Genomic DNA, 16,765 nt, shown 5'->3' with positions numbered 1-16,765 from the left:
TGGTAAGCATGCACCTGCATTCCCAACTGAGACAAATAACAAGGAAAAAGATCAGAGCCCTTATAAAGAAGGACTAAGAAGTTCAACTCGTAGAGACCCAACAGACAAATCTTCTTTTAGATTTCCGGAGACCCAATCAGAGAAGGCACATGTAGAAGATTTTCAAGATTCTCAAGAAACTATTTTTGACATGCCACCTGTCTCTAAAACTTCTCATCGGTCTGTTGATCAAACTATTTTTCCACCTTCATATACTGAGACAAGTTCTCAAGAACTTGAACAAGAACAGCCATCTGATGATATATGGCTTACTGTATCAGAGATACCTCTATTCACACAAACTCAAGGTCAACAGGCTCGATTGTTGGCGACTCTTGCTCGTTGAATTTGCTTGAAGACCAACCTTCTTAAGAGATGAAATTTGTGGCGATTTGTGCTTTGCAGAATCTTGTGATGCATAGTCGATCGAATAAAATAGCGGTTGCGGAAGCTGGAGGGGTTCAGCTTGTGCTTGATTTGATTGGTTCGGGTGATACGGATACATCGATTCAGGCTGCAATGTTTTTTAAGCTTCTTTTTTCCAAAAATACCATCCAAGAATATGCATCTAGTGAGACTGTTAGAGCTATAACCGGTAAATCTTAATAAGTAAAAATTGAAAATACAATGCTATATTGCCTTTAATTTATCTCCTTCTGCTGATCTTTCATCTCCTATTGCAGCTGCTATCGAAAAAGATTTATGGGCAACAGGAACAGTCCATGAGGAACATATATTAGCCCTAAACACACTTTTTGGAAACTTCCCACGTTTAAGAGCCTTTGAACCCGCAACATTAAGCATCCCACATTTGGTGACATCACTCAAAACCGGCTCAGAAGCAACACAGGAAGCTGCATTGGACGCGCTATTTCTTCTGAGGCTAGCGTGGTCTGCATGCCCTGCTGATGTCTCCAGATCCCAATCAAACTTAAGGATCATTTTTACACCCTATGAAACAACTGAAGTAATGCTTCCTTCTTTCCTACTTGCAACTAGTTTTCCAAAAAAATCTATAAAAGTATATTCAGAAATATGCTCTTTTTACATTAGACCTCTCACCATGCTTCCTGATCCTTTATTTACTATATTCTGTACACACCCTTTAGCCAAGATTCTGATTTGTATCATGAATCAGAATCCTGTTTTAGTGAGAGCGTATCAAAGTGTAAGATTCAATCCCCAAATTATGTACTTGTAGAAAGTGTAACCATATATCCTCCCTCATATGTATAGTATATAGTAATCAATCATAAGTATCTATTAGTATTAACTAAAATTTCTTCAGCTAAATAATAACAATTTAGATTATATGATATTTTCTTAATATAAGGGAAGACCAAAGATAATTAAGACACAAAATGAAAGGAGAAGTGGTACTGGTACGAATGATTAAACTTCGCACACTTGGAAACATCAAACTTATTAGTGAGCTTTTGAAGCAGAAAATGGTCCCCGGAAAGATCGTGCATCACATTGTTCAGGTTTCATTTTTCATCTACTTCCATTTCTTTCTTTTATAATTTTCTACTTTCTTTCGCTATTTTTCTTATTATAGTGGATTTGACATGACAGGAGCTTTTAGGAGCAGACAATAAAATTTGTCCATAGGAGGAAAACGTAGAAGTCCCCCCCCCTGATTTTTCTTATTCATTTTATATGATTAAACTTCAAAATTAGATCTTAATTCCCTTAAAATTTAACTACATGATATGAGTAAAGTCCCCCCCCCCCCTGCATACCTCTTTGCAGCCTTCATCCTAGCTCTTATGATAGCAGGGCTTTATTTCTTTGATCATAGTGTTGCTTGACAATTAGCTCAACAGAAAGAATTCAACCTCAAGAATCCTTTAGCCTATTACTTAATAAAAATTTGTAAATATAGTTAAACAAACTTTTACATGTTGACAAGGTAACACTTTCTTATTTAATTCACAAAGTCAACATGTTGACATGGTAACACTTTTAGAATCTTGTTTTGGGTCAAATAGTCTCTGAACACTACCAGTCATCTTGCACACCACCATCATCAACCTTGAAGTTTCCACCTGTCATCTGATAATTGTAGCCCCATAAATAGTATAAACTTGTATAAGACAATTATTTCCTTCAGGTTTATAAAGTAGGCCCTTGTTTTAAGGTTTTGAACACTTTATATTAACAATTTTGTTTATCGTTTCAGTTATGAGGAAATCCAAATGATGCACATACCTCCTCCCCATGTTAGCTGTGTGGTGGGGTACTCAAACTGATGAAGTTTTCCCTAAAGCATGGCATGGATTGACGACTACTATTAGAGAATCAAATGCAACTCAGGTACTAGTTACTTCCTTTAAATTATACTCTCCTAAAATCTAACCTGGCTCACTCACTATTTCATATCTATAATACTTTCTATATTTTTTTGTTTTTATAAAAATATTAGAGACCCTGACTGAGGAGATTGCTGTTAGTTAAGAAGGGGGGACACAAGAAAAAAAAATATTTAACATAAAGGCATAAGAAAAAAAGTTAAATTCAAGTCAATAGAAAGCCAATAAGGGTCTCACTTAAAAATAAAAAAGAGCAGGCAAGCAGGCAGACATCAAGCTTCTCCACCAGTCTTGCCAATAACAGTTGCCTTCTGTGTTCCTGAGTACCTGTACAAGAATAATATCTTGTTTGATTCTGTAACAGTCATTATGAGCATTACCTTTCCACTAAATTTCCATTTGGGTCGTACACACAAGTTTTTATAGATCCATAGATGGCAGTATCTTCATTAAGCTTAGGTGCATCAATGAGTATTTTCAGTTCACAAATTCTCTATGAAGAGAAGATCATAGATCAGATATGAAATTTAATATTGCTTACATTAATCTGTAATTGTAATGGAACAATAGACAATAGATACAAGAATAAAACTTGCATATGGGCTTGCAAGGCAATGGTTTGGTGCTTCTGCAGTGATAAAGCAATGGTAACATTCTATACTTATGGCTTTCCATAATTAAAATAAAGCAATGTAAATGTAATACTGATTTACTTTTCCATTTTTTGTTGTCAGAATGGTTATTAGATGGACTTGCAGGGTTAAGCACTAAACATGGGCATCTATGTTTTTATGGAAATTGTGTTGTTGTCTGCAAAGCAGATGATAGTTCTGCAACTGCTTTAAGCTCCTCTCATGCTTCCAAAGCTTTGTATGAAATTATGAGGTTGTTGCTTTTTTACTTAATGGATTTGATCAGTTAAGCACTAAACATGGGCATATATGTTTCTTTAAATATAGTTGGCCTAATGTATCAAAACAATAACCATTTACCATTTTCCCATATTCTTTTATCCTTCCAACTCCCCACATTATAATTGATGAATATTGCAAAATTTGCTTTTCGGATGTAAGGATAAAATGGTAATTCGGTCTGATTCAAATGGTTTATTCAGTCTAGAAATGGTATTCTTATTGCTAATTCATGTTTAATATTAATTTGAAATTGTAAACGATGTTCTTATTTCTTTAAAGGTTGAGTCGAGGCTAAAGGAAACAACTTCCAGACTTGAACAACAATTGGCAGAATAACAGGTTGCAAGATTGAAGGCTGAAGGAAACAACTTCTAGATTTGAACAACAATTGTAAACGGTGTTCTTATTTCTTAATTCTATTTTTTTCTTTTTAGTTATATAATAATGATATTGCTGACTCTGCCTTTGGTTATTTTGACCAGGTTGCCCTCATGCTTGAAGGGATGGGTTCATCAGCACGAATCTTGTTTACAATGAGCAGGGATGGGTTCATCAGCACAAATATTGAAACGTTACTTATCATTCACAACTATAAAATTTGTCCTTGATTTTTCAGTGCATGCATCTTTGCAAGTTTATTCTTGTTTCTTGTCATTTGTATTGCATTTAATGATAAGGACTAGGAGGGACTTTATGTCTTTTTTTTATCCTTCAAAGTTTTGGAGCAGGGAGCTGATTCAGCAAGCAAGCGTATCATATTATTCTTATTTTTATAAAAAAAAAAAGATTATGTCTTAATAAGTAAAATCTTGGAAAGACTGAAAAGAAAGTCAAAGTATGTTAATATGTCCAAGTAGTGATATCGTATGATGTTGGTGCAGGAACTTGATCATGTTGTGGAAGAACTTGAAAATATTGCTAAAGTGAATCTCCTTTAACACAGATCCATTACTTCACTAATTGAATAGGTTTATTTATTGTTACATCGTAGAAAATTTGTTATCTTGGAGTTCCATAGATAGCACATTTGACTAGTGTCAAATTGTTCTTGCATATGCTACAACTTAAATGGGATCTTACTTAACTTACCAATGTTTTTACTTAACTTACCAATGTTTTTATATTTATGACATATTGGTCCTTTAAAATGTTGGCGAGGTGGGTTATGCCTTTCAAAATCTATTGGAGATAGAGATATTGGGGAGTTCATTATTCCAGCTCCTCATGTCAAACAAGTGAAGGTTAGTTTAGTAATTAAACTCAATTTATTCCTCTTTTTATTAACAACTTTTATTTATTCATGATCTTCATCTATCTTCTGCGGGTGGGCGGCTTGTAATTTCAAGTGATGGAGTCACGGATTGGCTCCGGAATCAGCAGCAGCACAAATTGTCAAAGTACGGAAACAAAAAAATGTCAAATTTGTAATAAAATATTATGCAATGGATTCTATTTTTTGTATATGATATTTTGTATGACATTAAATTTTATGAAATGGATTATATTTTTTGTATATGATATTTTAGTTTCTATTATGAGGCATTAAATGCAAATTTAATTTGAAAATTATTAAATCTATAAAAAAATATATTTTTTTAAACATTAAAATTAGGATACGCAAAAATGTGTGTCATCTTCATTTATGACATGGCCTTTCTTGACAGGGGCTTTCTTGATACGCATTGCGTGTCATTAACACACGCGCCGTAACGTTACAACACGCGAATGCGTGTCGTCTTCCTTTATGATAGGGCCTTCCTAGATACGCATTGCGTGTCGTAAACGCGCGTCGTAACTGCGCGTCGTAAATGAGCGTCATAAATGCGCGTCGTCTATAAACGACGCGCAAAACTACTTCATCTCTCTTTATGACTGAGCCTTCCTTGACGCGCATTTGCGCGTCGTCTGAGCCTTTTACGATGCGCAATGAGCGTCGTAAAAGGCTATTTTTCTAGTAGTGTCTAGGAGAACGAGAGTATATTCTACTAGAATACACCCTCATTCTTTATATTCTATAAAACTTTATTGTATTTTAAGTCAGTGAGTCCTGAAATAATGTTATTGCTGACATAAAAATCTAGATACGAGAATATTATTCCTGAAATTAATGTCGAATTTAATTTATTTCCATAAAGAGAAAAATTATAATTATGGAAACCATTTAATATCTATCATTATTTAATTAAATAATAATATAATTTTACTAAATTCCTATCGGTGCATTCTAGCACACAATAAATATAAAAAACACTTTAACCTAGCCGTATATATATATATATATATATATATATATATATATATATATATATATATATATATATATATATATATATACACACAAATGATTGAGAGAGTTACAAAAAATTTGTACAAATGGTCGGTATAATTACGGAGCTATATATAACGTGATAAGTAATTTATACAAAATGGTTCCAGAAAGAATGCGCCGTAAATTGTATACCAATTATTAAAATAAGATTATTTATGTTGTTTAATTAGTTTACTAATAATTTACATAAATGGTTCCTAATGTATACGGATTAATAAAAATAAAATGTGTTGTTTGATTATTTTATAAGTAATTTCCATAACTGGTCCACAGTTGATTAGATATAGATAATAATAATAATAATAATAATAATAATAATAATAATAATAATAAATAAATCAACTAAAAAATATCTATATATGTAAGATACATAAAAGAGTCTATTGAATTCTTATAACATCATATGGACTATGAATGATAGATGATATTGAAATAGATTAATAAAAAACAAAATAATAATAATAACAATAATAATAATAATAAAATCGAATAAAAAAAATATCTATTTATGTAAAATACATAGAGCATCCACATTGCTGTGGTGCTTGCAAACCATTTCAAATGTCATGTAAACATTAAATATGATTATTTAATTAAAAAATCAATACATGAGGAATGTTGAATATTTATTATATTTATTATAAAAGGTATACCGTATATTTCTTCTAAAACAATTATATGATTCATTAAAATATTAATATATAAGACTTACAAGGCTTTCACAAATTGAAAGACAAGTATAAGTGACATTAAGTTTTTGATAAGCGGCATTGCAAAGAAACTTTGAAAGAACCAAATACTAGTGATATTAAGTTTTTGGTAAAGGACATTGTAGAGAAACTTTGAAATGACCGATGTAGAAGGTTTAAGGGAATATTTAATGAGATTTTGCTGATAGACAAATTTTGGAAGCAAATTTCAGATTTTAGTAACAATAAATTTATTTTCCAGAAACAAATACGCATTCCGTGGAGGTGAGTTCCATGGGTTCCATGGACTTCAAATGAACTCCGTGGAATGACATTTTTGTAAATAAATGAGGGGTCTTTTTGTAAAAATCACCGCACCGCATAGCACTTAATGAGGTCCGCAGAGTCACCTCTGGGAAACGGTCGAAAGTTAGTCAATTTTGATTCCAAGTTAGGTCAATTTCGTAAATTGGTCCTCTTCGCGACGTTGTGTTGCTTCCTTGACAAACTACGTTGCTTCCTCGTCAAGACCTTTGTTGGATCTGTGTTCTTGAATCACCGACGAAGGTAGATGGATCCGGCGAACGAAGAAAACATTTTTGTCGATGGATACGACGATTAGTTATGGATTTCCGAAATTTTCTATTCTGTTTTTCAGTTTATTTGGTTTTAAGATATATTTTTTAATGAAAATGCGGGTTCTTTTTAAAATTTTCATTTGTTCCTTTTTGGTCAAGGTCTCATTCACAAGATCAACAAGATCATTGACATCTAAACATTCAACAATTCTAACAACACCATATGCATATCGATCTATTGGGACCTTGTCAAACTCATATATTTTCTTTTCACAGTCATAGGAAGTTGAATCAATTTTCTCCCTTTCAAAAGGTAAAAGGGCAACAACTTCCTATTCTGTTCTTTGCTAATGTCTGACGAATGATGCAATGCAGTCAATTTTCCATATAAACGTTTCGCTGAATTACAGTATATATTTCGTTGTTTAAGCAAAATCTTATTATCAGTATTGAGGCTATCTCTATCATACATGATGTTTGTTAATTGTAAATCTAAACATTCTATTTTAGACTTCTTGACCTCCAAAATCCTCTGAGTTTCTAGCAATAAAGTTTTGGACTTTTCGTCATCATTACTTGTAGAAATAAGCAGATCATTAACATATGTAATGGCTTCATCAAATTCAGATAACATCGAATTATATGCACTTGAAGGAATATTAAAGGATTGTAAAAGAGAACATACCTGCGAAGTCATAGGAGACTTATGAGTATAGGTTGTAACAAAGCATTTCCTTGTGACATTCTCTTCATCCTTTTCCTCAAAACTTTTGAACATTGTTCCATGAGTAGGGTTTCGCATCTCCTCGTCATCTGATCTTGATGACCAGATTTGATACGTCCCCTCCTCATCGTCCATTCATTTCGCAACCAGAGACATTCCCTTAGTTTTTGCTCTAACTTCCTCAAGCCTCTCCATGTAGTAGGCTTCGTCCTTGACTCTACTCTTATTCTCATCTCTCTATGCAGTCACTTGCCATATCGAATTCAAAATCTCCCTTCAGATTTTTCTCAACCTTCACATCCTCACTCTTCATTTCCTTCTTCTCAACCTTCTTCTGTTCATTCACATTCTTCCTAGAAAAACTTCCTTTCAACTCACTAGTTCTTGACTTTGGATTAAATGGTTTTTTCAAGAATTTCTTCACACGATTATTCGAATAGACGTCACCGCTTCGTCATCAGAATTGATGATTAATCCTTCATCTTCCGAACACTCTTTCTTAGCAGATTCTTTCTCAACCACTCTTCTAGAAACCTTCAACATTAGTGCCAAAGGACCACCCAAACTGTTCCTTGTTTCCTCAGTAATCTCATTAACTTTGTTTTCATGTGCCTTTAATGTCACACCCCCGAACCAGACGGCGGAAACGTCCGGGGGCTGTCGTGACTCAATTGAATACCATAACATTGAATATATATGAAACATAACAACATTCGTCACCATTCATCAACATAGTACAACCAGTAGTGTTTACATATCATACATTGTTTAAACATTACATTCCCCAAAAATTAATTTGTTCAATTCATACAAAAATAAACTGCAACCGTCACTGAATATGATTTCCCTTGATTCACTGGTTCCCTGAGAATACAAGTATTTTGAAAAACGTCAACATATGAAATGTTGGTGAGTTCAGAAGTAGTGTTTGAAATCGAATGTTTGTATTGTTTGAAGAACCACCAGAAAATCCGATATTTTCTGAAAAGATAAGCTTTCGAAAACATTTGTGAAGATCCATAGGTATGCTTGTTTGTTTCTATACTTGTAAAAAAATGTTCATTGAAAATGTATGCATTTCAAATCAGTTCGTATTGAAAACCCTAGGAAAACCCGATGTTCTCCTAGTTCCTTGAATTACGTGATGTTACATTGAAACCATTGCATAGCGTATAGTGTCAGTCCCAGGCGACGTTGGAAGGTTTTCGAGCAGGATTATTTACTACAAACCCGCGTTACACAAACGCCCAGTTTATAGTTATACTAACGACTCCGAAGGCGTCGTCAGTACTAATCGCGTTATCCAATCGCCCTGACTAGGTGTAGTCCCACATCCGAAGAGAAAGAGATCACGAAGACCCCGGTAACTCCATTAGCCGGTTGGGGATAAAATGTACGAGGGGTCCCCGACCCGCCTCGCATGAAATGTAGACTTTACTAGCAATACCAAAGGACCCTTGGGGACCGGTGGTATACAAGCCATTGAAAGTCCATTTACGTTGTGTCGGATCGGTAAAACCCAACACACCGTAAAAAAAATGTCTTCGGGCCTTAAGATCAGGTCATTGGGCTAGCTAGGCTCAACGAACAAGATTTTACACTTGTGGGGCCCAAAGATGGTGCGTAGACGTCTGTGCACACTCGCATGTATATGTATTACCAAACGTTACTTGTATGAATCGTAGTGTCGTAGTGTTAGTAGTTGTAGATTTCTATTGGCTCGAGACCGAGCCAATTCGTTTAACAACGACTTTTGGGTATTGTAATGTATTGTATTTCGTCGATAGTCGCGGTGCCATTATTTGATCAAATTGTGTACATTGAACTAGCCTTGAAATATTCCTGTTTTCAGCCCCTCATTATTTGTAAAATTTACATTTTCAACCCTTTTTATTAAATACTTCCCGGTTTGGTCCTTAAACTATTTTTCTTGACATTTTAACACCAAAAATTATTGAAATTAATATTTTTCAGCATATTTTTCATAGAAAACAGTTTAAGTCCTTGAAAATGCAGTTTTCTCGGTTTTAATCCCTTCTTTTCGCAACTTTGACAATTTTGGCCCAAATTGGAAAATTTTTGCAACTTTGGTCCTTTTTAAATTTAAAAAGCATTTTAAACCTTTGAAAAGGATTTAGAACACTTATAGTCCACTGTTTTACAGAAAGTTACAGTTTTGGCCCTCCAAAACAGAAAAATTCGCATAATGGGCCTTATTGGGCCGAAATTTTCATTTTTAGCCCATTAAGCTTGGAATTTATGTTTTTAATCCCCTAAATGAGTATATTTCCAGAAATTTATTTATGGAAACTGTTTTGGCACACTTCATCCATCAGAATCTGTGAAATGTCAATTTGGGCCCTTATTTTTGCATTTTTCACATTTTAGGCCCAAAATTTGTGTTTTTAACCCAAAGAAAATTATTACTAAACCACTTAGCCATTTTCCTTGAAACACTTTGTGTTTAGAAATATATTTGAAGCTAAAATCATTTAACACAAGATATATCTCGGTTTTGATGGGTTTTAATGCTAGATCCAACATAAAAACACATAAAAGCATACATATAAGCATGGAAATCATACAAGGCATACAAAACACATATAGATCTACACTTTCACTTGTATTCCCCCCCCCCCCACAAAACTCATAAAAACAGAAAATAGGGGGTATGAAGCTCACCTTGGGGTGTTGATTCGGTTTTGCAAGGAAAAATGGAAGGAAAATGAAGTGTTTTTGGTCTTAGCTCCCTTTGATGAAGATCTCGAGTTTTGAGATGGTTCTAGGATGCAAGATCACGATTTTTGCATAGATTAGGAAAGGATTTTGATAACAAAAGAATTTAAACCATAGATCTATGCATAATCTTACCTTAGATGAAGAATTTTGTGGAGATTTCCTCTTGAATGCTCCCTAGAACTCGAGATTTTTGAGTGGAGAGGGAGAGTTGTTCTTGAGTGATCTAGAGAGGATTTGAGAGATTTTTGTGTGTGTGTGTGGGTGTATGGCCGAGAGTGAGAGAGAGGAAGGAGTGAGGTGATCTTTGAAGTGATGCTTGCATGGGAAAAGGAAATATCTTGCATGGAGATCCTATGGACAATAGTGAGGTGGCACAACAAGTCAACTCTTCCTTATCTTCTTTGATTTGGGCCTTGGGCCGAGATTTTGGAAGGGGAAAAGAAGAAAATTTGGGCTTTTTCCCTTAAGCCCAACATTAGAGTTAGTTAGAGTGTGTTTTATGCTTAAAAGAATGTAGTAGGATTTTTATATTTTTATTGGACTAGTTTAGGTTATTCTTGTATCAAGGCTTTTAATTCATTTAATTTTAGGCCCAACATGACCTAAAATGTTAAATTAAATAAGTGTGGGTCCAATTAGAGCCCAATTAGGGTTCTAAGCCCATGATAGCCCAATTGGAAGCTTATTGGTCCATTTGGAGCCAATAATGAAGTTCTAGTCTAAAATAGACTTAACAAGAACTTCTAGGGTTTTCCAATTGTTTGATGACTACTTGTAGTACTTGTATAATGTATTTGATTGAAGTTTTTGATTCAAATTAACTTGAATGTATAGATTACATGGCTCAAAATTTCCAGTTGTGACATCATCCCCCCGTTAGAGGGAATTTCGTCCCGAAATTCTGTTTGAAAGCTAGATTTGAGAATGCTAGAATAGGTGAGGGTACTTCTGCTTCATTTGATCTTCGCATTCCCACGTGAATTCTGGCCCACGCTTTGCGTTCCACCGTACCTTCACGATCGGGATGCGACTCTGCTTAGTACGCTTCACCTCCCTGTCCATGATTTCGATTGGTTCTTCGACGAACAGGAGATTCTCATTAATTTCGATTTCGTCAAGAGGAATGACAAGGGTTTCATCTGATAGGCACTTTTTCAGATTAGAAACATGAAACACGGGGTGTACACCGTTTAGCTCCGTGGGTAGTTGTAGTCTGTAGGATACCGGACCTATTCGGGCGACGATTTCGAAAGGTCCAATGTATCGCGGGTTCAGCTTTCCCCGTTTTCCGAAACGTATAACCCCTTTCCAGGGTGAGACTTTCAACCATACTCGATCACCGACCTGGAATTCTAAGGGCTTTCGCCGTTTATCAGCGTAGCTCTTTTGCCGGTCACGCGATGCCTGTAATCGAGCTTTGATCTGGACAATCTTTTCTGTGGTCTCGCGAATGATTTCCGGTCCCGTTAATGCCCTGTTTGACGTATGTGTTCTTGCTAGCTGGGTGTCACCTACTTCAGCCCAACATAACGGTGATCTACATTTACGCCCGTACAGTGCTTCGAAAGGGGCCACCTTAATGCTCGAATGATAACTATTGTTATATGAAAACTCGATCAACGGTAGGTGGGTATCCCAAGACTTTCCAAAGTCTATCACACATGCACGAAGCATGTCTTCAAGCGTCTGAATGGTTCGTTCGCTTTGACCGTCCGTTTGTGGGTGATACGCAGTGCTCATATCAAGATGAGTTCCCATGGCCTTGTGGAGCGACTGCCAAAAGCGTGACGTGAACCTACTGTCCCTATCCGAGATGATAGATTTTGGCACTCCATGAAGTCTTACAATCTCTCGTAGGTACAAACGCGCCAGCCTCTCCATCTTGTAGGACTCTTTGATTGGCAGGAAATGGGCAGATTTCGTCAGTCGGTCGATTATTACCCATATGGTGTCCAATCCGTCCGACGTCTTGGGCAGCTTGGTCACGAAGTCCATAGAAATCCCCTCCCATTTCCACTCAGGGATTGCCGGTTGCTGTAACAATCCGGAAGGTTTCTGGTATTCCACTTTTACTTTGGCACACGTAAGGCACTTACTAACATAAGTTGCGATTTCCGCCTTCATGTTAGGCCACCAATAGTGCTGCTTAATGTCCAAATACATCTTGTCCGAACCAGGATGAATGGAGTATCGTGTCTTGTGGGCTTCCTTCATAACGATCTCCCTGAATCCTCCGATCTTTGGAACCCAAATACGGTTCATGAAGTAGTATACCCCATTCTCTTTGACTTCCAGGTTCTTCTCCATTCCGTGTAATGCCTCGCTAGTTCTATTTTCCGTTTTCATAGCCTCTGCCTGGACTGATGCAATTTGAGCGGTCAGATGAGACTGAATGGTTATCGAGTGCGTTTTCGTACGGCGATTTGTGTACTCCTTCCGACTTAATGTGTCAGCTACCACGTTGGCCTTGCCTGGATGGTACTTGATCTCGCATTCGTAGTCGTTTAACAACTCCACCCATCTTCGTTGTCTCATGTTCAGCTCCTTCTGATTCAAGATGTGCTGGAGGCTCTTGTGGTCTGTGAAGATGGTGCACTTTGTACCGTACAGGTAGTGCCTCCAAATTTTTAGGGCGAAGACCACGGCTCCCAGTTCTAGGTCATGGGTTGTGTAATTTACTTCGTGCGTCTTTAGTTGACGGGACGCATATGCTATCACTCTTCCACGTTGCATGAGAACGCAACCTAAACCTTGATTTGACGCGTCACAGTAAACTACAAAATCTTCCGTTCCTTCGGGTAGAGATAGTACAGGAGCGCTACAAAGAGCTTGCTTCAAGGCTCGAAACGCAATCTCTTGTCGGTCTGTCCACTTGAATGGCACACTCTTTTGCGTAAGCAAGGTAAGTGGCTTGGCGATTTTAGAGAAGTTTTGGATGAATCTCCTATAGTAGCCTGCTAGGCCTAAGAACTGACGAATTTCTGTGGGCGTAGTCGGAGTTGCCCATCCCTCCACAGCTTTGACCTTAGAGGGATCCACATGAATTCCATCTTGGCTAACTACGTGACCGAGAAAATTCACGCTCCGTAGCCAAAACTCACACTTAGAGAGTTTGGCGTAAAGCCTTTCCGATCGCAGCGTCTCTAGGACTTGTCGGAGATGTTGGCCATGCTCCTCTTTGCTTCGAGAATAGACGAGGATGTCATCGATAAACACAATGACGAAGTTGTCCAAGAACGGTCGACAGATTCGGTTCATTAGGTCCATAAATGCGGCGGGTGCATTTGTTAGACCGAAGGGCATTACGACGAATTCATAATGTCCATAGCGGGTTCGGAAAGCGGTTTTAGGAATATCTTCTTCTCGGACCTTGAGTTGATGGTATCCGGACCGTAGATCTATTTTAGAAAAATAGCTAGCTCCTTGGAGCTGGTCGAATAGATCATCGATTCGTGGGAGTGGGTAGCGGTTTTTAACAGTGAGTTTATTCAACTCTCTGTAATCGATGCACATTCTGAAAGATCCGTCCTTCTTTTTGACAAAGAGCACCGGAGCTCCCCACGGCGAGTAGCTAGGTCGGATAAATCCCTTGTCCAGAAGCTCACTGAGTTGGCTGGACAATTCCTGCATTTCAGCAGGTGCCAATCGATATGGTGATTTAGCGAGGGGAGTTGCTCCTGGGACGAGGTCGATTCGGAACTCAACCTGTCTCTCTGGGGGTACTCCTGGAAGATCTTCAGGAAACACGTCCGGGAATTCACACGCTACCGGAATGTCTTGGATGTTAATTTCTTCTTTAGCCTTGTCCACTATGTGGGCCAAGAACGCTAAGTTGTTCTTTCGCAGATGTTTTTGTGCTTTGATGCACGAGATAAGACGAAGATTCGTGCTAGGTTTGTCTCCGTAAATTACTAGGGTTTCGTGATTCGGGAGACGAAGGCGAACGGCCTTCTCGTGGCACATAATCTCAGCATGGTGGGGGCTTAACCAATCCATGCCGATAATCACATCGAAACTCCTAATTGACACTGGCATCAGATCTATTCGTAAGACGTGTTGGTTAAGGGTTAGGGTACATCCGATGTAGATCTCCCTAGTGGATTCGGTTTTCCCATTGGCCATTTCCACCGTATAGGTTTCATTTAGCTTCTGGGGTTGTTGTTTTAATAAATGTTTAAACTTCTCGCTTACGAAACTTCGCTCCGCTCCGGTATCAAATAAGATGCATGCATAAGTGTGGTTTAGGAGGAACGTACCGGTCACAACTGCGGGGTCCTGAACTGCATCACTCTGACCCATAGTCAGCATTCTTCCTGCTCCTCTGTTTCCTGAGTTGTTGTTGTTGTTAGGGCAGTCTCGACGGAAATGTCCCGTCCTTCCACACCCGAAACAGGTGTGGCTAGGCCCTGCGTTGTTGTCGCCGGCATTGGTGTTGTTGGTATTGCGGTGGTTGTTGTTGTTGTTCTGGTTGTTTCCCTGACTCTGGTTCTGAGAAGGATAAGTCCTGCAGAACCTTGCAGTGTGTCCCCTTCGGTTGCAACTGGTGCAATGGAACTCCCTACATTCTCCATGGTGATGGAAACCGCACTTGTTGCATTTGGGATGATTACCGGAATAGGGTTTTGAAGTATTTGAAGCAGCTGAGGCTGGAGCATGTGATGTGACTGGTACCGGCGCAGTGACAGCGTGAACTGCCACCGTTTGCTGCTTTTTAGAGGTCTCGGGACCCTGACGCCCCTTCCTCTTGTTGTTCCATCCTTTCTTACCATCACTCTCCTTCTTCTTCTCAGTCTCTACCGGTTTCTCGCCCTTTTTGTGGTTATGATCGTATAGCCTCTTTGCCAATCTCTTCGCACTGTCAAAAGTTTCAGGGTTCGCATCTATCACATTCCCTTGAATGGGGGATGTCAGTCCCCAAATGAATCGTTCAATCTTCTTTCCCTCTGATGTGATCATACCCGGGCACAACAGAGATAGTTCGCTGAATCTCGATATGTAAGCATCGATGTTCCCATTCTGCACCGTGAGATTCCATAGTTCCTGCTCCATCTTCTGTATTTCGCCTCGGGGGCAGTACTCAGCCGTCAACATCTCTTTCATTTCTGCCCAGGGAATAGAGTTGGCGACAGGAAGTGTCATAGCTTCTACATGACCATTCCACCAAGTGAGTGCTTGGTCCACAAAAGTGCAGGCCGCGAACTTCACTTTCATCTGCTCGGGGCACTCGCATATCTCGAATACCGACTCTACCTTCTCGATCCATCGCTTTAGGGCGATCACTCCTCCAGTACCGTTGAAAGTTCGGGGTTTAGCGTTCGCAAAATCCTTGTAGGTGCACGTTTTAGTGGGTCCTTGATTCGTCCCGTTGTTCGAACTTCCGGATCCTTGCCCGTTACCTCCTCCGTTGTTCCCTCGGTGAAGTTGTGCCATAGCTGCTGTGACCGCAGCAGACACGGCCGCCTGAAAAGCAGTGGAGTCAACTTCGGGCGGGGTTGGTTCGGGATTTCCGCGAGTAGCTGGGCGAGGCATCTTTCTGTCATGAAACGGAAAGATGTTGAGTGCACGTGGTTTCTGTGAGGTTGTGATCCTACTAACTAGGTGTATGGTACGAACCTAAACATTACTACCATCGAGCATACAATCATAACGTCTCAACACATAACAACTAGTAATATCATAACAAAACACACAAAGTTTATTAATATTATCCGCATGTAATACAAGAAAATTTGCTCGTAGGAGCATACATATGAGACACTAATCCGACAGCATAACGGCTCCATGAGTAGTGTAGTCACTTAAACATAGAGCCGGAGTACATAATATAGTTCCTAATGATCTACTACGACGAGTCTATCCCTAACCGCGATGAGCTGCGTCGGGAGGTGGTGCCGAAGTCACATGCCGAAATGTTGCGCCAGTAGCTGCGCCATCTCTGCCATGTCTCCTATAACCTCATCCCTCTCATGCTCTGCTTGCACTGCCCGAGCTTCCATAGCATACAGCTGTTGCCGCAGTGCGACGACCTCAGCTTCGAGGGAACGGTTCTCTCTTGGGGGGTTCACTGGTGGAGCGGGGTGATCGGGTTGTGCTACGTCCTCATATGGCGGGATGGGGCCCTGGTCCCCAGCCTGACCTTCCTCGTCGTCACTGTCGATTCCTCCAAACTCGTAGTCAGTGTCTACGTATTCGTCGGGTCCGACATCGTGTGCTTCACCTGGATTCTCTCCTGGCTCATCCACAAGCATCCTGTGAGCTACTAAGGCCTGATGATACTGGATACCCTGCTGCTCCTCCTCAGGCTCCTCCTCCTCTAGCCACCCGTTGTTTCCCTGATTAGGGAAGTAGGGGTCTCCAGGGTGATGAAAGCCGGCCATGTTGTGTGCGCGAGTACGTAAATATGCTACATTATCCTAGGTTGCTATCTCTATCATACATACT

The 16,765-nt window shown here is 38.8% G+C and overlaps 1 protein-coding gene across 1 annotated transcript; it reads left to right on the top strand.

Annotated features, from left to right (window-relative positions):
• The first annotated feature begins 414 nt into the window (after positions 1–414).
• LOC145089570 (protein CELLULOSE SYNTHASE INTERACTIVE 1-like) lies at positions 415–3,273 on the top strand. The gene is made up of 4 exons (XM_079027993.1): positions 415–634; positions 723–1,006; positions 2,922–2,973; positions 3,086–3,273. Exons 1-4 carry the CDS (start codon positions 415–417, stop codon positions 3,271–3,273), a joined length of 744 nt encoding a protein of 247 aa, XP_078884119.1.
• The last annotated feature ends 13,492 nt before the right edge of the window (positions 3,274–16,765 follow it).

Source organism: Lactuca serriola, chromosome 2, assembly GCF_051521515.1.
Source record: "Lactuca serriola cultivar US96UC23 chromosome 2, Lser_US96UC23_V15, whole genome shotgun sequence".
NCBI lineage: Eukaryota > Viridiplantae > Streptophyta > Magnoliopsida > Asterales > Asteraceae > Lactuca > Lactuca serriola.
The sequence above is the reverse complement of the archived record's forward strand: the minus strand, read 5'-3'. Positions and strand labels throughout refer to the sequence as shown.